At 48.5% G+C, this 23,350-nt stretch overlaps 1 protein-coding gene across 1 annotated transcript; it reads left to right on the forward strand.

Annotated features, from left to right (window-relative positions):
• On the forward strand, positions 1-23,122 carry Prpf8 (pre-mRNA processing factor 8). The gene is given in 45 exon segments (XM_028866750.2): positions 1-324; positions 326-369; positions 975-1,143; positions 2,342-2,506; positions 2,656-2,874; positions 2,986-3,198; positions 3,315-3,440; positions 3,533-3,638; positions 4,169-4,359; positions 4,481-4,600; positions 4,686-4,875; positions 4,987-5,106; positions 5,205-5,339; positions 5,665-5,794; positions 6,096-6,292; positions 6,553-6,759; positions 6,874-7,037; positions 7,180-7,306; positions 7,420-7,612; positions 8,339-8,526; positions 8,688-8,820; positions 8,823-8,925; positions 9,139-9,285; positions 9,469-9,679; positions 10,289-10,405; positions 12,822-13,069; positions 13,185-13,364; positions 13,553-13,688; positions 13,801-13,970; positions 14,131-14,260; positions 14,371-14,517; positions 14,843-15,003; positions 15,558-15,749; positions 16,136-16,373; positions 16,481-16,609; positions 18,168-18,281; positions 18,358-18,531; positions 18,796-18,989; positions 19,856-20,095; positions 20,187-20,328; positions 21,975-22,115; positions 22,223-22,362; positions 22,467-22,669; positions 22,803-22,910; positions 22,913-23,122. Coding segments are annotated over 45 exon segments (6,999 nt in total). The 5' UTR covers positions 1-271; the 3' UTR covers positions 22,957-23,122.
• Positions 23,123-23,350: the final 228 nt, after the last annotated feature.

The raw sequence follows: 23,350 nt of genomic DNA on the forward strand, positions 1-23,350 counted from the left end.
CGCGGGGCGGACGTCGTCTTTCCGCCATTGCTCTGCGTTCCGAGCCGCTACCTGAGTGAGGGGCGACAGGTGGGTGGCGGGCGTCCGAGGCTGGGCTGCAGACGGTCGGGTGGGCCGAGCGGCCTGAGGAGCTGCGTCAGGCCCAGGCCGCGAGCGCTCAGCCCGGCTAGCGTGCAGGCCGGGTGGCTCCGGACGCATTCCATTTGCCCCTTGTGGGCCCGGGCCTAACGGCTTAGTTTTGGCTTCCCTCTCCTTCCCCGACTCTTCCGGCATGGCCGGGGTGTTTCCTTACCGAGGGCCGGGTAACCCGGTTCCCGGCCCTCTGCCCGCTGCCGGACTACATGTCAGAGGAGAAGCTGCAGGAGAAAGGTAAGGAGTGGGAACGGGACAGGTGGGTACCGCGCGTGCGCGGGCCGGAACGTGTAGGCGGGTTGCAGGAGCTAAGTGTGTTGCAGGAGCGGTGGGTGGGGGGGGGGGGGGGTGTGTGTGCTAAGTGTGTTGCAGGAGCGTGTGTGTGTGTGTGTGTGTGTGTGTAAAAAACAGAGATCGTGCTAAACTGTGTTTAAAGTCATTCTGCATGTCAGGCAGCATAACTTGTGTGTCTGCGTGTGTGTGTGTGTGTGTTTTTTTTTTGTTTTGTGTGTGTGTGTGTGTTACAGCAGTGAAACAATGTGTGTTGTGTGTGTGTGTGTGTGTGTGTTACAGTGAGTGTGTGTGTGTGTGTGTGTGTGTGTGTGTGTGTGTTACAGCAGTGGAAACAAAACCACTCCCTTATGGGGTTTGCATTACAATGAAGGAATTAGACAGTATTCCCTCCTAAACATCTATAGCAGAAATGTCAGGTGTTTGGGAGAGTAAGATACTTGGCGGCAGTATGCCTCTTTCCCACAGAATGCCGGGGGTTGCCATAGGGGCAAGAGTGGGGATAGTTAGGGTGAGAGTGTGCAGCCCTTTAAACTGAGGTGCCTTTGTAGCTCGAAAATGGCAGCAGTTGCAGGCCAAGCGCTATGCAGAGAAGCGGAAATTTGGGTTTGTGGATGCCCAGAAGGAAGACATGCCCCCAGAACATGTCAGGAAGATCATTCGAGACCATGGAGACATGACCAACAGGAAGTTCCGCCATGACAAAAGGGTCTATTTGGGGTAAGTAAGCAACATCCTGGAATAATTTCATGTGGAGTTTGGTGACTTTCCTTTCTCTGTTCCTGCATTGACAGTGGTGGATAGAGGGACTATCATTTGGAACATGACACCCTTCCACACACACAGGGCTTCTCTCTGTTGCCCTGGCTGGAGACCAGGACAGGCTGACCTCAGGTGCTGGAAATAAAGGCAGATGCCCCCATGCTCAGCGTGGAACATAGCTCCTGACCGCACTTAGTGATGATTGTAAGAGTAAGGCGAGACCATTGGAATTCCATGATAATATTCACATCTTCTGCTTAGGCCATTGTTTTGCTTTGCCCTGGTAATCTCATTGTAAAATGTTCGTTCAGTCACCAGAATTTGGGGGTTTAGGTTGTTTAATTCCTGGGATCTCTGTACTACTGTTAATTCTTCAACCCTAAGCTGCAGAGATTCTTAGCATTCCATTTGGATACAGAAATTTGGCTAGTTAATGAATTGATGTAGGGAAGCCTTGGAAGTTTTATTTCAAAAGTAATTTCTTAACCAGCCACGTAAGTATATGCCTCTACACTACTATAATCTCTGGGTTGCAGAGACAGGAGGATCACAGGCTTGAGGCCAGCTTAGACTACTCCATGAGAAGCTCTGTTCAAAACATCAGCAAAAGCCAGATGTGGCAGCACAGGCCTTTAATCCCTGCACATGAGAGACAGAGGCAGGTGAATCTACATAGTGAGTTCCAGGCCATCCAGGGCTCTGTGGTGAGACCCTGTCTCAAACAACAACAAACATCATTACTATTATTACTGGATCTTGCTCTTGGTGCTCTGGATATAGCTGTGAGCAGACAGTATTGATCCTCTCCTCTAAGAGCATACCATTGAGTGGCATGATAGGGAGCATCAGATGGTTGCAGTATAGGGGATATGTTGGTATTTACATGAAGGGCAGAAGGAAGGTGCCCTCAAAAGGACAGCTGTTCATTTAGAGGCTGAGTCCCGGTACTATGAACTAAGACATTTAATGGCACCAGATGAAGGTGGAGCTGGGAAGGCAGGACTCCTAGTCATGTAGGACCTGAGTCTTAATTTGGGGCTTTAGACTATAAGGCAGCATTTTCTGTGGAACATGTGATAACTTTCTGGCATGTCAGCAAGGGACAAGTAACAGCATACTTTGTCATTTCTAATGGTCTCTCTTCCTAATGTTACAGAGCCCTCAAGTACATGCCTCATGCAGTTCTCAAGCTCCTAGAGAACATGCCCATGCCTTGGGAGCAGATTCGGGATGTGCCTGTTCTGTACCACATCACTGGAGCCATTTCCTTTGTCAACGAGATTCCCTGGGTTATTGAGCCAGTTTACATCTCCCAGTGGGGGTGAGAAGGGCTGAAGTCCGGTGGGTGGCGGCAGTGGGTGATGGTGGTGGTGGGTGGTGGCGGCTGGTATGGCACTTAGGGTTGGGGATGGTGGCATCGGCAGCTGAGGATTTGGGTAGAAACTGTTGTATGATGGTCTTGCCTTCTAGGTCAATGTGGATCATGATGCGTCGAGAAAAACGAGACAGGAGGCATTTCAAGAGGATGCGGTTCCCCCCTTTTGATGATGAGGAACCACCCCTGGATTATGCTGACAACATCTTAGATGTTGAGCCACTGGAAGCCATTCAGCTGGAGTTGGACCCTGAGGAGGATGCCCCTGTGTTGGACTGGTTCTATGACCACCAGCCATTGAGAGACAGTAGGAAGTGAGTGGAACTAATCCCGTGAGAGTTCTGGGAACTATAGCTGTGGGAAGGCAGTAGGTAAGTGGCTTGGCTCAATGCCTACTTGATATGGGCCCTCCATCTTTTCCCTAGGTATGTTAATGGTTCCACTTACCAACGCTGGCAGTTCACGTTGCCTATGATGTCCACTCTCTACCGATTGGCCAATCAGCTTCTGACTGACTTGGTGGATGACAACTACTTCTACCTGTTTGATCTGAAGGCCTTCTTTACCTCTAAGGCACTCAATATGGCCATTCCTGGAGGACCCAAATTTGAACCTCTGGTTCGAGACATCAACCTACAGTAAGTTGGGGAGAATATCAATTTTAGGCACTTTGTATGTAGTAAAATCTAATCCTTATCCTTAAGATCCTTGTCTAGCAATGGAACTAGACTACTCACTTGATTTCCGGTTCTAGGGATGAAGACTGGAATGAATTCAATGATATTAATAAGATCATCATCCGCCAGCCTATTCGTACTGAGTACAAGATTGCTTTTCCTTACCTGTATAACAACCTTCCACACCATGTGCACCTGACCTGGTAAGGTGCCTGGAACACAGCAGTTAGACTGGAGAAAGCCGGCTATGGTCTGGGCCAGAGCAGACCGTTGGCTGACTCTTCTTTCTGTCTAGGTACCACACTCCTAACGTGGTGTTCATCAAGACCGAGGATCCCGATTTGCCAGCTTTCTACTTTGATCCTCTGATCAACCCGATCTCTCATAGACACTCAGTCAAGGTAAGAGGAAATCACGTGCTTTAGAGGGTGCTGGGGTGTGAGAGTCCTGAATGAGCCTGGGGTCTGGTGCATACTAGGCACGTTTTCTGCCTCACCAACCTCTACCCCAATGTTTTTTTTTTTTTTGGACGCATAGTACAGGTTGACACAGAATTACTGTGTAGTTCCAGGTTGGTCTTTTACTCTCAGTCCGTCTGTTGGCCTCCTCCTAAGTGCTGGGGTTTCAGGCCTCCTTCCCTGAGCTCATTGGCCCTTGGTGGGAACTGGCTGCAGCGGGCACCTCCCGTGGTATGGCATGGGAGCTCTTTGGGAGGCTTTTAGTGGTAAGCGGAAGGGTTGGTTTCCTGGTTAGCCCTGTCTTGTTCTTGGCTCCCTTGGCTCCTTTGCCAGGCTCTTTAGGGCTTCTCTCGTCCGGCATCCCGGTCTTCGTGACCTGTGTAGCTACTGTGCTTCTTCCCAGAGAGTTTTCCGCTCATCTCAAGTCTGTGCTCAGTGAGTGGAAAATGAACCCTTGAGGATTTCTTTTTCAGAGCCAGGAACCACTGCCTGATGATGATGAGGAATTTGAACTTCCGGAGTTTGTGGAGCCCTTCCTGAAGGACACACCCCTCTATACAGATAATACAGCCAATGGCATTGCCCTGCTGTGGGCACCACGGCCCTTTAACTTACGCTCTGGTCGTACCCGCCGGGCCCTGGACATACCCCTTGTCAAGAACTGGTAAGGTTTCTACCTAAGGGATCGGTAGTAGAGAAAAGACTCCATCTGGATGGGCATGCAGCCTTTCCCAGAGTGTCTGGAAGGAGAGGTGGGCAATTCTCTGATGGGCTAATTTAACCAGGTATCGGGAGCACTGTCCTGCTGGGCAGCCTGTGAAGGTGCGAGTCTCCTATCAGAAGCTGCTGAAGTACTATGTGCTGAATGCCCTCAAGCATCGGCCCCCGAAAGCCCAGAAGAAGAGGTAAGGTGCTGGAGGCCCCTGCTACAACTTCCGCTGTAGAAGAGTCAGTGTGCCAGCTTTAACTCTCTCCTTTATTCTCACCCAGGTATCTGTTCCGCTCGTTCAAAGCTACCAAATTCTTTCAGTCCACAAAGCTAGACTGGGTGGAGGTGGGGCTGCAGGTTTGCCGCCAGGGCTACAACATGCTCAACCTCCTCATTCACCGGAAGAACCTCAACTACCTGCACTTGGACTACAACTTCAACCTGAAGCCTGTCAAGACGCTCACCACCAAGGTGCCGTCATCAGACCGCGGGGCTCCGCAGGGCTTAGGGGTGGATGGCACTGTGGCATACCTCCTTTTGTGGCCACTGTCATTAATGTTCTTCTGTTCTTGTCCTTTTCAGGAAAGAAAGAAATCTCGTTTTGGAAATGCTTTCCATCTGTGTCGGGAGGTACTGCGTTTAACTAAACTGGTTGTGGACAGTCATGTGCAGTATCGCTTGGGCAATGTGGATGCCTTCCAGGTGAGGCCATGCTGCCCGGACCTCTGCCCAGTTGGGGAGGCAGGGTGAAGGCTGTGGAGCGGGCTCAGGCTCTAAGTCTGAGGGTGATTTTATTGCAGCTGGCAGATGGATTGCAGTATATATTCGCCCACGTGGGGCAGTTGACTGGCATGTATCGCTACAAATACAAATTGATGCGCCAGATCCGCATGTGCAAGGACTTGAAACATCTCATCTATTACCGCTTCAACACGGTGAGAGCCGCCCTCTGCCTGCCTTCTCAGCTGGTCCTTGTTTGGCCTTTTCCCCGGGACCTCCTTGGAGAGAATCGCTTGACTGTGTCATTACCATACTTGGTGGATCTCAGCACTTCCCCCCAAACCTACCACTGATTCATTCCATGCAGGAGCCTCACTTTCTCCTTGACGTTCTCATACGCTTCCCTGTTCTAGAGTTTGAGGACTCCAGAGCATTTACCCTGTCCCCTCAGCAGCCTGACAAGTGGCTCTTCCTTCTCCACCTCTTATCTTTTTGTAAAAGAATTGTTCATTTATGTGTCTGATTTCTGCTTGACTGCAGGGCCCTGTAGGGAAAGGCCCTGGCTGTGGTTTCTGGGCTGCTGGCTGGAGAGTCTGGCTGTTTTTCATGCGTGGAATTACCCCTTTGCTAGAGCGATGGCTGGGCAACCTTCTGGCCCGGCAGTTTGAAGGTAAGTGACTTTGTCTACCCATGGTGTCTCATTGCTTCACAGGTAGATGAGGGGTGCCTGCTGTCCCGGGCTTTTGTCTGCGTTTGTCGTCTAGTCTTGCTTCTAAGTTCGCTTGTTTCAGATGAGTCTGACCTAGTAGTGTGGTTCTGGGGCTGCTCTGTGGGATGTGAGCTCTCATGCATTCGCAGCAGAAGTTCCCCCGAAGTATGGTTGTGACTGTCTGAAGTGGCTTGTCTTTTTGCATGTGGGGAGCATATGGACACTTGTTACTCTTTATTGATCTAATCTTCTTCACTCGTAGGCCGTCACTCAAAGGGGGTGGCGAAGACAGTAACAAAGCAACGAGTGGAGTCCCATTTTGACCTCGAGCTCAGGGCAGCTGTGATGCATGACATTCTGGACATGATGCCTGAAGGCATCAAACAGAACAAGGCCCGGACAATTCTGCAGCATCTCAGTGAGGCCTGGCGCTGCTGGAAGGCCAACATTCCCTGGAAGGTAGGCTTTCCTCCGCCTCCAAGGAGGCACAGCCATTCATCTTCCTGAGGTTAGGATTAATGCACCTTTAATGTCCACCTTCTATCGCTCCCAAACCCTCCTTTCTTAAGACCGTTCCACTGTGTTGTCCTGGCTGACCTGTAACTGTGCAGGCCAGGCTGGTCTCAACTCAAGAGATCTATCTGCCTTTATGCTGGAACACAGGGGTGAAACACTGTGCTCAGCTCCTATTATCTTTTTTGTTGTGTTTGTATTTTCAGGTCCCAGGACTGCCAACACCTATTGAGAATATGATTCTTCGGTACGTCAAGGCCAAGGCTGATTGGTGGACCAATACTGCCCACTACAACCGTGAACGAATCCGCCGTGGGGCCACTGTAGACAAGACTGTTTGCAAAAAGAACCTGGGCCGTCTCACCCGCCTGTACCTAAAGGCAGAGCAGGAGCGGCAGCACAATTACCTGAAGGTTGGGCCAGCTAGGCTGGGTGTGAGGGCTGGGTGGTAAGGGGGCTGCAGATGGGGTCCTGCTTTGTACTGGTTTGGACGATAGTGGGAGACTAGCTTCATGCTCCCCTTGCAGGATGGTCCGTACATTACGGCAGAAGAGGCAGTGGCAGTGTATACTACCACTGTGCACTGGCTGGAGAGCCGTAGATTCTCTCCCATCCCATTCCCCCCGCTCTCCTACAAGCACGACACCAAGCTGCTCATCTTGGCTCTGGAGCGCCTCAAGGAAGCTTATAGGTGAGGAGTGGAGGGGAGGGCTCCCGCTGGGAGGGTAACGGGGAGGGAATGGCGTTGTGGTCAGAGTCCAAAGAATGGGGTCATCCTTCTGGTGTAGCATCTTCTTGGGTTTTCTCATCCACCTTTTCCTTTGCCTTGTTAGTGTGAAGTCTAGGTTAAACCAGTCTCAGAGGGAGGAGCTGGGTCTGATCGAGCAAGCCTATGACAACCCCCATGAGGCTTTGTCCCGCATCAAGCGTCACCTCCTCACACAGAGAGCCTTTAAAGAAGTGAGTGAGATGCTCTCTGAGCTTTCTTTTGGTCTATGCTATTTATTCTTGGCATCTAGAGGGTGCCAGGTTGACTAGGTGAATTGATGTGAGCCAGGTTCCTTCTCCCACAGGTGGGCATTGAGTTTATGGATCTCTATAGCCACCTGGTGCCAGTTTATGATGTAGAACCACTGGAGAAAATAACTGACGCCTACCTGGACCAGTACCTGTGGTATGAAGCAGATAAGCGCCGTCTTTTCCCGCCCTGGATCAAGCCTGCTGACACAGAACCACCTCCGCTGCTTGTTTACAAGTGGTGCCAAGGTAAAACTGTGCCGGGGTTAACATCCCACAGAGAAAGGGGGAACTAAGCTCTATATAAAAATTCCTACCCAGACTGCATAGTCATTTGACGCTTTTTCATGATGAGAGTGAATAATACTGCCTGGTGGTGGCTGCGAACGCCTTTAATCCCGGGACTTGGGAGGCAGAGGGAGGCAGATCTATGAGTTCAAGGCCACCCTAGTCTACAGAGTGAGTTCCAGGACAGCCAGGGCTACACAGAGAAACTCTATCTTGAAAAAAACAAACAAACAAAAAAGTGAATAGTATGGTTGTTGAGCAAAGCTGACACTTGTAGCAGCCTGGATGGATGGATGGATGGATGGATGGATGGATGGATGGATGGATGGATGGAAGGATGGATGGATGGATGGAAGGATGGATGGATGGATGGAAGGATGGATGGATGGATGGATGGATGGATGGAAGGATGGATGGAAGGATGGATGGATGGATGGATGGAAGGATGGGTGGGTGGAAGGAAGGATGGATGGATGGATGGATGGAAGGATGGATGGATGGATGGAAGGATGGATGGGGGGTGGAAGGATGGATGGATGGATGGATGGAAGGATGGATGGAAGGAAGGATGGATGGATGGATGGATGGATGACAGAGGGTTTTGGGATGTGTTGAAAGCTGCTGTGGTTACTAGACCTGAAAAGGAATTTCTAATCTGCAATAGCTCTGTCTTTTTGCTTTTTTTAGGTATCAATAACTTGCAGGATGTGTGGGAGACCAGTGAGGGCGAGTGCAATGTCATGTTGGAGTCCCGATTTGAGAAGATGTATGAAAAGATCGACTTGACCTTGCTGAATAGGCTGCTGCGACTCATTGTGGACCACAACATAGCTGACTACATGACAGCCAAGAACAATGTTGTCATTAACTATAAGGTCCGTCTTGGAGCAAATAGCAAAAACGTGTTAAGGGGTTGTCTGACCCATTGAGTTAGGATTTGCTGAGGGAGAATGAAGGAGAGTGGACTCTGAAGCACCTGGGCCACACACAGCCATCCTTAGCCATAGTTAATAGCTGTGGTCTTTTTTTTTTCTAGGACATGAACCATACAAATTCATATGGGATCATCAGAGGCCTGCAGTTTGCCTCGTTCATTGTACAGTACTATGGCTTGGTGATGGATTTGCTTGTATTGGGATTGCACCGGGCCAGTGAGATGGCTGGGCCCCCCAGATGCCAAATGACTTTCTCAGTTTCCAGGACATAGCCACTGAGGCTGCGCACCCGATCCGCCTCTTCTGTAGATACATTGATCGCATCCACATTTTCTTCAGGTAAAGAACACGGACAGATCCTCTGGCCTGCAGAATACTGAAGAAGCATGCCCTGCCTGTGAAGTGGCTCTTTGGCTTAGTTGACTAGTGGCTGAGATGGGGCTGTAAAGTGAAACGAAGTCTAGAGTGGCATGAGGTCCCCACCCATGGAGCTGGCCTTCTCAAAGGGTCCTACTGTATTTGGGCCTCAACATATACCTTTCCTTAATGTAGGTTCACGGCAGATGAGGCTCGAGATCTGATCCAGCGTTACCTGACAGAGCATCCAGACCCCAATAATGAGAACATTGTTGGCTACAATAATAAGAAATGCTGGCCCCGAGATGCACGCATGCGCCTCATGAAGCATGATGTCAACTTGTGAGTCTCAGTTGGGTTTGTAAGAGTTAAAAGGACACCAATCCTAGGGACCCAGAAAGCAATTAATATTGAGGAGGTTGTGTCTTGGGTAGGAGGAATATAGGCCTGTTGGGGTGTCTTCTGTCTGTTCTTTGAATGCAGATGTGTTCAACAGACTGAAATTTCTATGTGTTCTCTGGACAGGGGTCGGGCAGTGTTTTGGGACATCAAGAACCGGCTGCCACGATCAGTGACTACAGTGCAGTGGGAGAACAGCTTTGTGTCTGTGTACAGCAAAGACAACCCCAACCTACTGTTCAACATGTGTGGCTTTGAGTGCCGCATCCTGCCTAAGTGCCGTACCAGCTATGAAGAATTCACCCACAAGGACGGGGTCTGGAACCTGCAGAATGAGGTAGAGCCTAGAAAGGACATCACTTCACCACCCCTGTAACTCTGGCATCACTGGGGTGAAGAACAGAAATACCTTATTATCAGCTCCGTGAGCCTTGGGTGGGTTGAGCTTAGCGGTGATCACAGTTAATCCTTGCTTGTGTAGACAGGGTTTCTCTGTAACCCTGGCTGGCCCTGATTGTCTCAGAGACCAGTCTGCCTCTCTACCTCCCACAGGTTAGAATTAAGGCACATGCCACCATGACCTGTTCTCTCTGTTTTCTTTCTTTCTTTTTATTTTATTTTATTTGAGACAAGGTCTTACTGTATAGTGATGGCTGGCCTAGAACTCCCTATATAGACCAGTTGGCCTTGAATTCACCAAGATCCATCCCTGCCTGTGCTTACTGGGTTTAAATGCATGCACTACCATGTTTCTTTTCACCTTTATTTATTGCCATGGTACTTGTGTGGAGGTTGGAGCACAGCTTGTAGTCAGTTCCACTCTGTGGGTTCTGGAGATGGAACTCAGGAAATAAGGCTCGCTAGCAAGCACCGTTGCCTGCTCTAAGCCATGTCGCCAGCCCCTCTGGAAGTTCTGGGACAAGTTAACACTGACTCTATGGTTTAGGTTACCAAGGAACGGACAGCACAGTGTTTCCTGCGTGTGGATGATGAGTCGATGCAGCGCTTCCATAACCGAGTGCGTCAGATCCTAATGGCCTCTGGCTCCACCACCTTTACCAAGGTATGTAGGCCCTAAGTCTCCGTTCCCTGCCATTCTCAATCCGTCCTCCTCCCTTTCCACTCCTCCCCAGGTTGAGCTTGCTCTTTCCCAGCTCTGCCTACTGTGGTAATCGCTATGCTTTCTGCAGGGCAACCTAGAGTGTTGGGTCAGTTGGGCTTTATTTCCGAGAATTCACCACAAGAATTGATCAGACTGCATCTGTGGGGGGTTGAGGATTTTATTTTATTTTGGTGACTTTAGATTAAGGCAAAAGTAAGAGATTTTAATTTGAACAAAAGCATCTATTTTGCATTTTCCCTTAGGCTTGTTTTTGTTTGGTTTTGGGGTTTTTGAGACAGGGTTTCACTGTGTAGCCTTGGCTGTCCTGGAACTCACTCTGGACCAGACTGGCCTCACAAGTGCTGGGATTAAAGACGTGTGCCACCACTGCCCGGCCTCTTTACTGTGTAGTAGTTTAGAATGTCAGTTCTGGGTGGTTTATTTGTGGGACGAGGGCTGCTGTGGATCGGGTCTCAAAAGTTGAGACAACTTTCCTGCCTCAGCCCGTCACTGCTGAGAATCCAGGTGTGGTGTGCACCACCACACTTGGCTTTTGTACCCCCATGGTGAAATGGAGTCTTGTTGTGTTACTAGCTGTTTGTCTTCATGTTCTCTGCTTCATCTCTGGCTGCCCTGTGTGCTATGCCATTTCTCATGGTGATGAGGTGACAGGTGTGTTCCAGCACACCTGGCCAAAGTAATGTTACATTGATGACATGACACTTTCAGCCATGTCGTGTGTTGTCTGGCACTACCCCCAACGTCTCCCCATCAGATGCCAAGAACAGTCCCTGTGTCAGAACCAAACATGTCCTGAGAGACTGTCATTTCCCCTGGGTGTGGGGAAGGGATAGATCTGGGAGTCTCGTGGTGTAAAGGTTGAAAGCTCAAGACTCACAAGACTCCCAGGATGAGTGGAGAGTGAGACGGGAAGGGCAGGTTAGGATGATGGGAAGCGCTGAGGTGTGCTGAGCAGAACCGAGACAGTGCTGGGATGTGGGCAGTCAAGGCTGTCAGGAACTGGTGTCTGGAATTGAGCAAGTGTTTAACAGCGTCGGTTGCCTAAGAACAGTTTGGTTAGATAAGGATGAATAGGAGCCAGTGGAATTGGCAGTGAGGACGTCATTGCTGACCTTAGAACTATTTCAGAACTAGTTGGGATGGAAGCCAGATGGTGTGAATGAGACTTTATGGGAGGTGAGTGGAGACAGTAAGGACAGTTTGCCAGTGCTAGAGTAGATAGTTAGAAGCCTCCTAGAGGGAGCTGTACGTCAAGACAGGTCTTTGGTTTTGTTTTTTGGCTTTTTACTTTTATTCCCTTTTTTTTCCTATTTCTTTTCTTTCTTTTTTTTTTTTTTTTTTGTATAATTCACTTGTGTGTACAATGTGTTATAACCGTATTTATCTCTTTTTACCCTTTTTTGTTTTCTTCCCATTCCTGCTGCCCCTCCTTTAAAAGGTTCTGTGTGATGTGTGTGTGTGTGTGTGTGTGTGTGTGTGTGTGTGTGTGTGTGTGAGAGAGAGAGAGAGAGAGAGAGAGGGAGAGAGACAGACAGACTGACTTGGGGAGGATGGGGTGCTGTGCTGCTCTATCACCCCAGAGCTTGGGGTTTGACTGGAAGCCAGTGAGCTCCAGCAACCCTCCTGTCTCTGCACTGCTCAGAGCCTGATGGAGGAGTGACTGGGAATTGAGGGAGGTGCTTCCCAATCATGGTTAATGTACATGACTCTAACGTCTAGAGTCGAGTTGGATTGTTGGGTCTGTTGAGACCCTCACCCTCTCCCCCTTTTCTGTAAAGTGAGGGTAACCATAGTTCTAGCTCAGGGGGCTTTTGTGAAAAGTAATGAAAGAGTGCATATAGTAAGTCAATTAGCCATATTATTTTACAGAGTGCTTTTAGAGATTATGAGAGCATAATGTTGGATTTGAACTTGTTTACTTTATTTCTTTGTTTTGTTTATTTGTTTGCTTACTTGAGACAAACTTTATTGATAATCCAGACTGGTATTGAACTCTTGATCCTTCTGACTCAGCCTCCTAAGAACTGGGATTACAGGCAGAAGTGGGTCCTTTCCTCCAACTCTGTGGGTTTTGGGGGTTGCGCCCAAGTCTTCAGGATTGATAGCAGTCCTTTTACCCCCCCCACCATCACAGCGGCCCAGTCCTCTCTCTCTCGATTATGTCTATCCTGGTGGCCCAGTCCTCTCTCTCTCGATTATGTCTATCCTGGTGGGTGTGAACTAGCAACCTCGTCGTTTCTGTTTGTTGTTTGTTTAGTTTTTAAGATCAACGCTTTCTTGTACTAGAGATGTAGCTAACTAGATCTGGAAGGCCTGCATTGCTCATGTGGCATTTACTCTTTCCCACTAACTTTAGATTGTGAATAAGTGGAACACAGCTCTCATCGGCCTTATGACATACTTTCGAGAGGCCGTGGTAAATACGCAGGAACTCCTAGACTTACTGGTAAAGTGTGAAAACAAGATCCAGACACGTATCAAGATTGGATTGAACTCCAAGATGCCAAGTCGGTTTCCTCCTGTTGTGTTCTACACCCCTAAAGAGCTGGGTGGGCTTGGCATGCTCTCAATGGGCCATGTGCTCATCCCCCAGTCTGACCTCAGGTAGGGCTTGCTTGGCACCTTTCGTGTTAGTCTCATTATGTAGACTCTGAGGGGAGTGGGTGTTTCGTTACTTTTGATTTTACTTTTATCCCTTGTCTTGATTTTCCCAAAACAGGTGGTCCAAGCAAACAGATGTAGGTATCACACACTTCCGTTCAGGAATGAGTCATGAAGAAGACCAACTGATTCCCAACTTGTACCGCTACATACAGCCGTGGGAGAGCGAGTTCATTGACTCTCAACGGGTCTGGGCTGAGTATGCACTCAAGAGACAGGAGGCTATTGCTCAGAACAGGTGGGCATCTGGGAGGGTATACCAATCTAAGGACTGGGGGTTGCATCACAACACTGTGAGTCTTACGTTGAGGTCATGGGCAGAGTATGTTTTTAGGAGTTAAGACTGATTCTACTCATCCTTGGCCAAAGAATGTTGAATGTTTCTCTTTGCATGAGAAAGGATGTTGACTTTATTTTTTCTGGCAGACGTTTGACATTAGAAGATTTAGAAGATTCATGGGATCGAGGCATTCCACGGATCAATACTCTCTTCCAGAAGGACCGGCACACATTGGCTTATGACAAGGGCTGGCGTGTCCGAACTGACTTTAAGCAGTACCAGGTATATGGAGTGGTGAATGGATGGAGTTCTCTAAATCAGGATAGCTTTTGGCATCTCTGTCACTTGGGGCGGTGGGCACCCAGAGCTTCACCATCCTTGTTGCATGGTCTAGGTTTTGAAGCAGAACCCCTTCTGGTGGACACATCAGCGGCATGATGGCAAGCTCTGGAACCTCAACAACTACCGCACAGACATGATTCAGGCCCTGGGTGGTGTGGAGGGCATTCTGGAGCACACTCTCTTCAAGGGCACTTACTTCCCTACCTGGGAAGGTCTGTTCTGGTAAGGACTCTCTCTGTCCTCTTTACAGGGACTCGTCACAACCACTTGAGTTCCTCCCTGCTGGGCTTGAGTGGTCTGCTGCTTCTCAGTTATCCTGTGAGGGTTAGCCATCTCGGGGAGATGCATGGGCATCTTCTTATTTGGTTCCTCTGCCCCTCAGGGAGAAAGCCAGTGGCTTTGAGGAGTCCATGAAGTGGAAGAAGCTAACCAATGCTCAGCGATCAGGATTAAACCAGATTCCTAATCGTAGATTCACCCTCTGGTGGTCCCCAACAATCAATCGAGCCAATGTGAGTGTGATTGTCCAACATGGGAGATAAGAAAAGGTGTTTCTGTGGCCTTCATTTTGTCCTAAGAACTGGCCTCTCTGATCTCTAATGTTATTTCTCTTTCCTGGCAGGTATATGTAGGCTTCCAGGTACAGCTGGACCTGACAGGAATCTTCATGCATGGCAAGATCCCCACACTGAAGATCTCTCTTATCCAGATATTCCGAGCTCACCTGTGGCAAAAGATCCATGAGAGCATCGTGATGGACTTATGTCAGGTGGGTAGCAGTGGAAGCTGAGAGATCATAGTTACATTAGCTTGCTGTTTTTGATTTTTTGAGAGTCTTTCTATGTGACCCTGGCCTAGAGCTCCTTACGTAAACCAGGCGGGCCTCAAACTCAGAGATCTGCTTACCTCTGCCTCCCAAGTGCTGGGATTCAAATCATGCACCACCATGCCCAGCCAGCTTGCTCTTTTAAGTATGGGAAATTTATCCTGGACACATTAAGGATTAGACTCTTACTGCCTCATATAAATTCTATCAGTTGTCATTGTAAATGGGTTTCTATAATGAGGTCCAATCTTTCCATCTTTCCCTCCAGGTCTTTGACCAGGAACTGGATGCTCTGGAAATTGAAACAGTACAGAAGGAGACGATCCATCCCCGAAAATCTTACAAGATGAACTCTTCCTGTGCTGATATACTACTCTTTGCTTCCTATAAGTGGAATGTCTCCCGGCCCTCACTGCTGGCAGACTCCAAGTAAGTGTTTTGTGGCCCAGCTTTGGGTATCCAGGAACTTTATGTTACTATGATAGCCATGTTACTTAAGGGATTAGCCATGCCCTTTTTGTTTTGTTATTCTGGCTTTGACCTTATAATCCTGTTGTCCCCTCCCCTGCAATGCTCTACAAGAGTAGGCACCGTTCCCAACTCTGACATCCTTTTAAACTTGGAGGTAGTGTTACCCTGTAACCCACCAACAGTCAGATCTGCCAATTGCTTGGGGTCTTACTAATCTTTTTTGTTCGTTTTCTGTTTTATTTTGATTTTTTGAGACAGGGTTTCTCTGTATGCCCTGGAACTCACTCTGTAGACCAGGCTGGCCTCGAACTCACAGAGATCCACATGCCTCTGCCTCCTGGGTGCTGGGATTAAAGGCATGCGCCATCACCACCCTGGCTAAGGGTCTTGCTGATTTCAAATGAGAAAGGAGATGGTTTTGAGATTTAAGTGCAGTGTTTGGGACTTCTTATGATTCTGAGACATTGCTTATGCTATGGTTTCCTGGAAACTTGAATTTTTTCCGCCCTTAGGGATGTGATGGACAGCACAACTACACAGAAGTATTGGATTGACATCCAGTTACGCTGGGGGGACTATGATTCCCATGATATTGAGCGCTACGCCCGGGCCAAGTTCCTGGATTACACCACAGACAACATGAGCATCTACCCTTCGCCCACAGGTGTGCTCATCGCCATTGACCTGGCCTATAATCTACACAGGTAAGCCAGGGCTCAGAAGCAGGGTTTCCATTAGCCCTGTACCTTCTGTGTTTTCTTTCATTTGAAGCAGTCTCACTACATAGCCTTGGCTGGCCTGGAACTCACTGTGTAGACCAGCTTGGCCCCAAGCTCACAGAGATCTCTCTGCCTGAGCCTCCCAAGTGCTGGTACTAAATGTGTGTCCCACCACACCCTACACGTTAGCTCATTTACACCAGTTTTAGTTTGCCTGGCTAAGACGAGGTTTTTCTTCCTGGGTCACTGACTCTCTCTCGTATGTACATGCATTGGCAGGCCAACCGGCTCTGTCCCTTTGCTGTCCCTTCACCTTTTCCTTGGGGCCTTTGGCCTATGTTTAAGTTCTTGTAACCCTTTCGTCCTCACAGTGCCTATGGAAACTGGTTTCCAGGCAGCAAGCCTCTTATACAGCAGGCTATGGCCAAGATCATGAAGGCAAACCCTGCCTTGTATGTGTTACGGGAACGGATCCGCAAAGGACTCCAGCTGTATTCCTCTGAGCCCACTGAACCTTACCTGTCCTCTCAGAACTATGGTGAACTCTTCTCTAACCAGATCATCTGGTTTGTGGACGACACCAATGTCTACAGAGTGACCATCCACAAGGTGAGTGAGCATGCAGACTTCAAATGCCTGTGAGAGCATGTGTACCCACTGGATGAAGTTGGGCTGGTTATGTCCAGTCCATGCTAACTAATACACTTGTTCTTTAGACCTTTGAGGGGAACTTGACAACCAAACCCATCAATGGGGCCATCTTCATCTTCAACCCACGCACAGGGCAGCTTTTCCTCAAGATAATCCACACATCTGTGTGGGCCGGACAGAAGCGTTTGGGTCAGGTAAGCCGCAAAAATAACAGTGAGGCCATGAACATTGCTGCCTCTCATTCCTGATAGGGGAAGGGGGAACGTGATAAAACATACCTATTTCTCTATTGAGAGATGGCATTGCTGGGTGTGGTGGCATCTCAGTACTCGGGATGCAGAGGGAAGAGGATTGCCGTAGGTTTGAGGCCAGCCAGGACTGCACACAGTCAAAGAGACGGAGACATGTTTTGTGTGAATCTGCAGAGCTTGTCGGCATACTTGGCTTCTTGAGCATTAGGGTTATGAGTGCCCGTGCCTGAGATTTAAGTGGGTGCTGGGAATCCAGACTGTGGCCTCACACTTGCCTGGTAAACCCCCGACTGAGTCAGTTCTTCACGCTCTTAGAGGAGGTCCAAGTGTGTGAAGGCCTTCTTTATAAAGGGAATGTATACCCTTTGGCTTCCTGGACATTTGATGCCAGGCTGGGCTGTACCTACCCAGTCACGATTCTCTTTTCTATATTTATAGTACATATAGCATGATAATTACAAGTCCTCTTAATAATTATTCCAAAATCCTACTCTCCCAAAATCTCAATGCTCATCTCATTTCTAGGGCTTTGTCCATATTTTTCTTTCTAGAATGAGCTCTTGTTTTTACTTGGTTCACCGCAGTCTTATCTATCAAGACTCATTTCTTTATGTAGCTTTAGTATTTTTTTTTAAGATTTATTTATTTATTATATATACAGTGTAATGTCTGCATGTATCCTTGCAGGCCAGAAGAGGGCACCAGATCTCATTACAGATGGTTGTGAGCCACCATGTGGGTGCTGGGAATTGAACTCAAGACCTAGATTTTTTTGAAAATTATCTTATTAGGCTGGGCATGCTGGTACATGCCTTTAGTCCTAGCAGTTGAAAAGCAGAGGTAGGGGGCTGGAGAGATGGCTCAGGGGTTAAGAGCACTGGCTGCTCTTCCAGAGGTCCTGAGTTCAATTCCCAGCAACCACGTGGTGGCTCACAACCACGTGTGATGAGATCTGCTGCCCTCTTCTGGCCTGCAGTCATACATACTGTATACATAATAAATAAAAGTTTTAAAAAAAAAAAAAGAAAAGAAAAGAAAAGCAGAGGTAGGTATATATTCATGAGTTTGAAGTCAGCCTGGTCTATATAGTGAGTTCTAGGCGAGCCAGGACTGCAGAGTGAGGTCATGTCTCCAAAAAATAAATACAATTTTATTTTAATTGTGGGGTGTGTGTGTGGTTACATGTAGGGGAGAGTAACTACAGAGGCCAGAGGCATTGGTCTGCAGCTAGAGCTAGAGGCAGTTAATTGTGAGCTGCCTGGTATGGGTGATAGAACCAAACTCGGGGCCTCCGTAAGACCCATTGCTCTGGACCCTGTCTTATTTTGCTGTTTCTGAACTATAATTCATCATTAAGCATATAGGTACTTTTTCTAATTACTAAGTTAAGCAACTGTGTTCATGTTCATTATAGAAACAGTCAATGTTCAAAAGTAGGATTTTTTTTTTTTCTACTTAATTGAGGAAGGTAGACTCAGCTTTGTTTTGTTTTGGTTGTTAGTTGGCCAAGTGGAAGACAGCTGAGGAAGTGGCTGCCCTGATCCGATCTCTGCCTGTGGAGGAACAGCCTAAACAGATCATCGTCACCAGGAAAGGCATGCTGGATCCATTGGAGGTGAGAGGTGAACACGGTAGACGAAAGTAGGCCTGAGCCCTCTGGGCGTTCTCTCTGACCTTGAACTTTGCCTTAGGTACACTTGCTGGACTTCCCCAACATTGTGATCAAAGGATCCGAGCTCCAGCTCCCCTTCCAGGCTTGTCTTAAGGTGGAGAAGTTTGGGGATCTCATCCTTAAAGCCACAGAGCCTCAGATGGTTCTCTTCAACCTCTACGATGACTGGCTCAAGACTATCTCCTCCTACACGGTAATTTGACTCCTGAGGAAGAGGGTCTCTCTGGGGTGGATTTGGAACAGAGAGAAGATACTGTGCCTCAGTATCTCCACAAGCCACTTGATGAGGTCATTTTCAAATTCTTGAGCTATGCGTACAAAGAGTGAGGACTTTTGACTTGTGAGGGGTTGGCGCCTTAAGAATTTGGAAATAGCGCTTGCTTTCCCATGAGGACAGGGTAAGGGGGGAAATACCCATAAGGCTGATGACCTCACGCTCTTCCACATATCCTCCCAGGCTTTCTCCCGGCTCATCTTGATTCTTCGTGCTTTACACGTGAACAATGATAGGGCCAAGGTGATCCTGAAGCCTGACAAAACCACCATCACAGAACCCCACCACATCTGGCCCACGCTGACTGACGAGGAGTGGATCAAGGTGGAGGTGCAGCTCAAGGACCTGATCTTGGCCGACTACGGCAAGAAAAACAAGTGAGCAGGGAGGGTCAGGTGCCACAGTGCAGACAGGGCAAGGTGCGCCGCTCGGGGTAGAGGTTCTGGGGTTTTGAGCTTTTAGCCATAGAAGTTTCTCAGATTTTTTAGCTGTGTTTGGTAATGCCTATAACCCCAGCATTTGGTAGGTAGAGGCAAGGGGATCAGGAATTCAATGTTATCTTTAAGTACATGAGTTAGAGGTGGGCCACATGAGGTCATGTCTCAAAAGAAAAATAGCATCTCAGAGGTGCTTAGGAAGAAATGAAGTCAATATCCAGTCTCACTATTGACCACTATTCTCAGTGAAGGTACTGATGCCGTTTTGAACAGATGCATTCTCTTGCTCTTGCTCTCTTAATTTCTCTTGTGTTTGAGACAGGGTTTCATTATGTATCCCAGGCTGGCCTTGAACTCCCAACACTACTCTTGCTTTAACCTCCCAAGTGCTGGATTATCAGTGTGTATCCCTACACCCAATTTGGGGTTTCCATTTGTGAGAGTTGTCCTGTATGGGGGCAATTTTTGTTGAAGAAAAGTAAGTTACAGATGCTGAGTAGCTAAAAGTACATGTGTGTTATTGTGTCGTGCTGCTTGGGATTCGGTAATTCTTCACAGTGTCACTTTATCTCCATTTCATCAAAGGATAGTTAGGGGATAAAGATGCTTGCTACCAAGCCTTAGGGCCTTACTTCAATTCCTAGAACCCACAGGTGGAGGAGAAACCTCCCACAAGTTGCCCTTAAAAATAGAAACATTACTTGAGGATTGTCTTGGCAAAGTATGCTCTGCCTGCCTGGTCCTCCTTCGCCATCAAGGCAAAAGTGACTGGGGAGGGTCCTGTTTAACTTACCGTGTCCCCACAGTGTGAATGTGGCGTCACTGACACAGTCAGAAATTCGCGACATCATCCTAGGAATGGAGATCTCGGCACCGTCACAGCAGCGGCAGCAGATAGCTGAGATTGAGAAGCAGACCAAGGAACAGTCCCAGCTCACTGCCACACAGACTCGGACTGTCAACAAGCATGGTGATGAGATTATCACCTCCACCACTAGCAACTACGAGACCCAGACCTTCTCATCCAAGACTGAATGGAGAGTCAGGTACTGTGGGGGGCAAGAAGGTAGGGGTGGCCAGGCCATCTATGTTGCCGGATGTGCTTGGCTGAGATGCTGACACTCCTGTCTTGTGTAGGGCCATCTCTGCTGCCAACCTGCATCTGCGGACCAATCACATTTATGTTTCATCTGATGACATCAAGGAAACTGGTTATACTTACATTCTTCCCAAGAATGTGCTCAAGAAGTTCATCTGCATATCCGATCTGCGTGCCCAAGTGAGTAAGCACATAGCTGAGCCATGTGTGAGCCCACTTAGTCTGTGTGTAATTTCACTTGATAGTCCCAGGAACTCTGAGGTGCTGGTTTCAAGATTCATGGATGAATGAATAACTTGAAAAAGACAGCACAAACATTAAACTCAGCTGGGCCTAGTGGTACACGCCTTAATCTCAGCACCTGGACAGCTGAGGCGGAGGACTGCTGTAAGTTTAAAGGCCAGCTTTCACTACAAACTGAGACAGCTGTATCTTAGTTTGGTGTGGTGGCACAGGCCTATAACCCAAGCTCCTGAGAAGTAGAGGATGATCAGGAGTTCAAAGCCAGCTTCTGTGGTCCAGCCAGTACCAAATGAAACTTTCTCAAAGAAATAACTGAGAACCCGTTATAAACCTGCATGAAAATGTCAGGCTGGTGGAGTGACTCTGTAGGTGAAGGTGCTTGCTGCCAAGTCTGCTGGCCACACTTTGAGCTCCAGAATCTATAGGGTGGAAGAAGAGAACTGACTCCTGTAAATTGTCCTGTGACATCCATATGTCCAATGTGACACACATGCACACTCATGCACACACACACTAAATAGGTATATGTTTAAAAGTTTTAAAACTAAAAACCCAGAAATCCAGAGGATAAACGTGTGCTGCACAAAGCTGAAAACCTGAGTCAAGTTCCCAAATCCCACTGTGGGAGGAGGGAACCAGCTCCTCAGTTATCCCCTGACTCTCACATGCACACCATGGCATGCGTTCATCTACAGGTACACACATAATAATAATAAAGTAAAAAAAAAAAAATCTTTTGTAACACAGCGCCGTGTGTGTTCGAGGCTATAGTGAGTTCTAAGACAGCCAGAGCTACCTGGTGAGACCCTCTCTCAAAAAAAAAAAAAGAGAGAGAGAGACAGAAATTTAAAGGGGAAAGAAAAAGACTGTAGAGAAAGCTCAGTCGCAGAAAACTTCCCTGGCATGCTCGAGGCCCTGGATTCCGTTTCTTGAGAAGAAAACCAGCCAAGCCGAGGCTGGTGAGATAGACAGCTCAGTAGGTAAAGCGCCTCACATAAGCCAGACACCCTGAGTTTGGTTCCCCAGAAGCCTGGAAAGGTGGAAGGAGAGAGCCTAGGAGGCCACAGACTTGTCTCTGACCTTCACACTCAGTGTGCACAAGTCCTCTTATATACACACATAAAACAGTACATTAAATATTTTTAAATTAGTTTTTTCATATGCGTTGTTTTTGCCTTCATGCACGCCTGTATGAGGTTGTCGGGTCTCCTGGAACTGGAATCACAGACAGTTGTGAGCTGCCGTGTGGTTGCTGGGTATTGAATCCAGGTCCTCTGGAAGAACAATCAGTGCTCTTAACTACTGAGCCATTTCTCTGGCTCCAATGATAAATTTTTAAGAAGTTTGTGGTTCAGAGGGGAGAGGCACTTGCCACCAAACATAATGACCCAAGTTTGATTCTCCCAGATCCTGGGGACAGTTTGAGATGAGGTTCATGTGTAACATTTTGAACAAGTAACCGGATGATCTGCTCCAGAGGTTTTTAACTGTATTTTGAAAAACCACCTTTTTCTTGGGAATGGGAAGAAATTCTGGCATTCCGAGTTGGTACTGAGAATAGTTTCTGATCCCTTCATCTCTAGATTGCAGGATACCTGTACGGGGTGAGCCCTCCAGATAACCCTCAGGTGAAGGAGATCCGCTGTATTGTGATGGTGCCCCAGTGGGGCACTCACCAGACTGTGCACCTGCCCAGCCAGCTGCCCCAGCATGAGTACCTCAAGGTTTGTGATGGTGGAGCCTGGGAATTGAACTTCCTGCCAGGTTACCCTGATGGGTGGCATTTGTCTGCAGATGGGGTGAACAGCTGTGTGTTGCTCTTTGCCTGCAGGAGATGGAACCCTTAGGTTGGATCCACACTCAGCCCAATGAGTCTCCCCAGCTGTCACCCCAAGATGTCACCACTCATGCCAAGATCATGGCGGACAACCCATCTTGGGATGGCGAGAAGACAATTATCATCACCTGCAGGTGGGTGTGGGCCTCCTTGAGTGGAAATACTAGAGGGCAGGCATTGCAGGTCAGGACCTGGACTGGTGGCCTGAGCTCTCAGCCTGTCTTTCCCCTCCCCGCAGCTTCACCCCAGGCTCCTGCACACTGACAGCCTACAAGCTGACCCCCAGTGGCTATGAGTGGGGCCGACAGAACACGGACAAAGGCAACAACCCCAAAGGCTACCTGCCCTCGCACTACGAGAGGGTCCAGATGCTCCTGTCAGACCGATTCCTCGGCTTCTTTATGGTTCCTGCCCAGTCCTCCTGGAACTACAACTTTATGGGTACGTGGTTGTGTGACAGACAGCACGAGAGGTGTGAGCAGGGAAGGGTGGAGGCTCTTGGGGTCAGCCTGTCCAGGGCCAGGCTGGTGAGGCAGGCAGACCCTTGTTAACATCTGCTGTTTCCCTCTCTAAGGTGTTCGCCATGACCCCAACATGAAATACGAGCTGCAGCTGGCAAACCCCAAGGAATTCTACCACGAGGTCCATAGGCCCTCCCACTTCCTCAACTTTGCCCTCCTGCAGGAGGGGAGGTCTACTCTGCAGACAGAGAGGACCTCTACGCCTAGTCCTTTCCTTGCTTCCTTCTGCTTCAGAGTCCCCGAAGGCTGGAGCCTCTTGCGCCCTCCCCAGACAAGCTGCTGACATTCAGCAGCCTGGCCCCTTTGTTTTGTGCTGGTGTTGTTGATAGACTGTAATCCTGAACGAAATGTAATAAATTTTGTATAAATAGGAGTGCTTTTGTTTTCTTGCTCTTATGAGTTCAAATTCTGGGCGTAGATAACCTTGGGGATTGGGGACTGGCTTGGGCAATTCACGGTGAGGTACTGGGCCTGCCTTAAGGGCTCTGAGGCTCCATATACGCTAGACTCAGAAGAGACACTCTACTATGACCATATTTGCTGTTTCTCTGTACCTGGAAACCACCTGTTTTCCACATCACTTCTAGGACTCTGGTCCTGT

This window comes from Peromyscus leucopus, chromosome 8b (genome assembly GCF_004664715.2).
Source record: "Peromyscus leucopus breed LL Stock chromosome 8b, UCI_PerLeu_2.1, whole genome shotgun sequence".
Classification (NCBI taxonomy): domain Eukaryota; kingdom Metazoa; phylum Chordata; class Mammalia; order Rodentia; family Cricetidae; genus Peromyscus; species Peromyscus leucopus.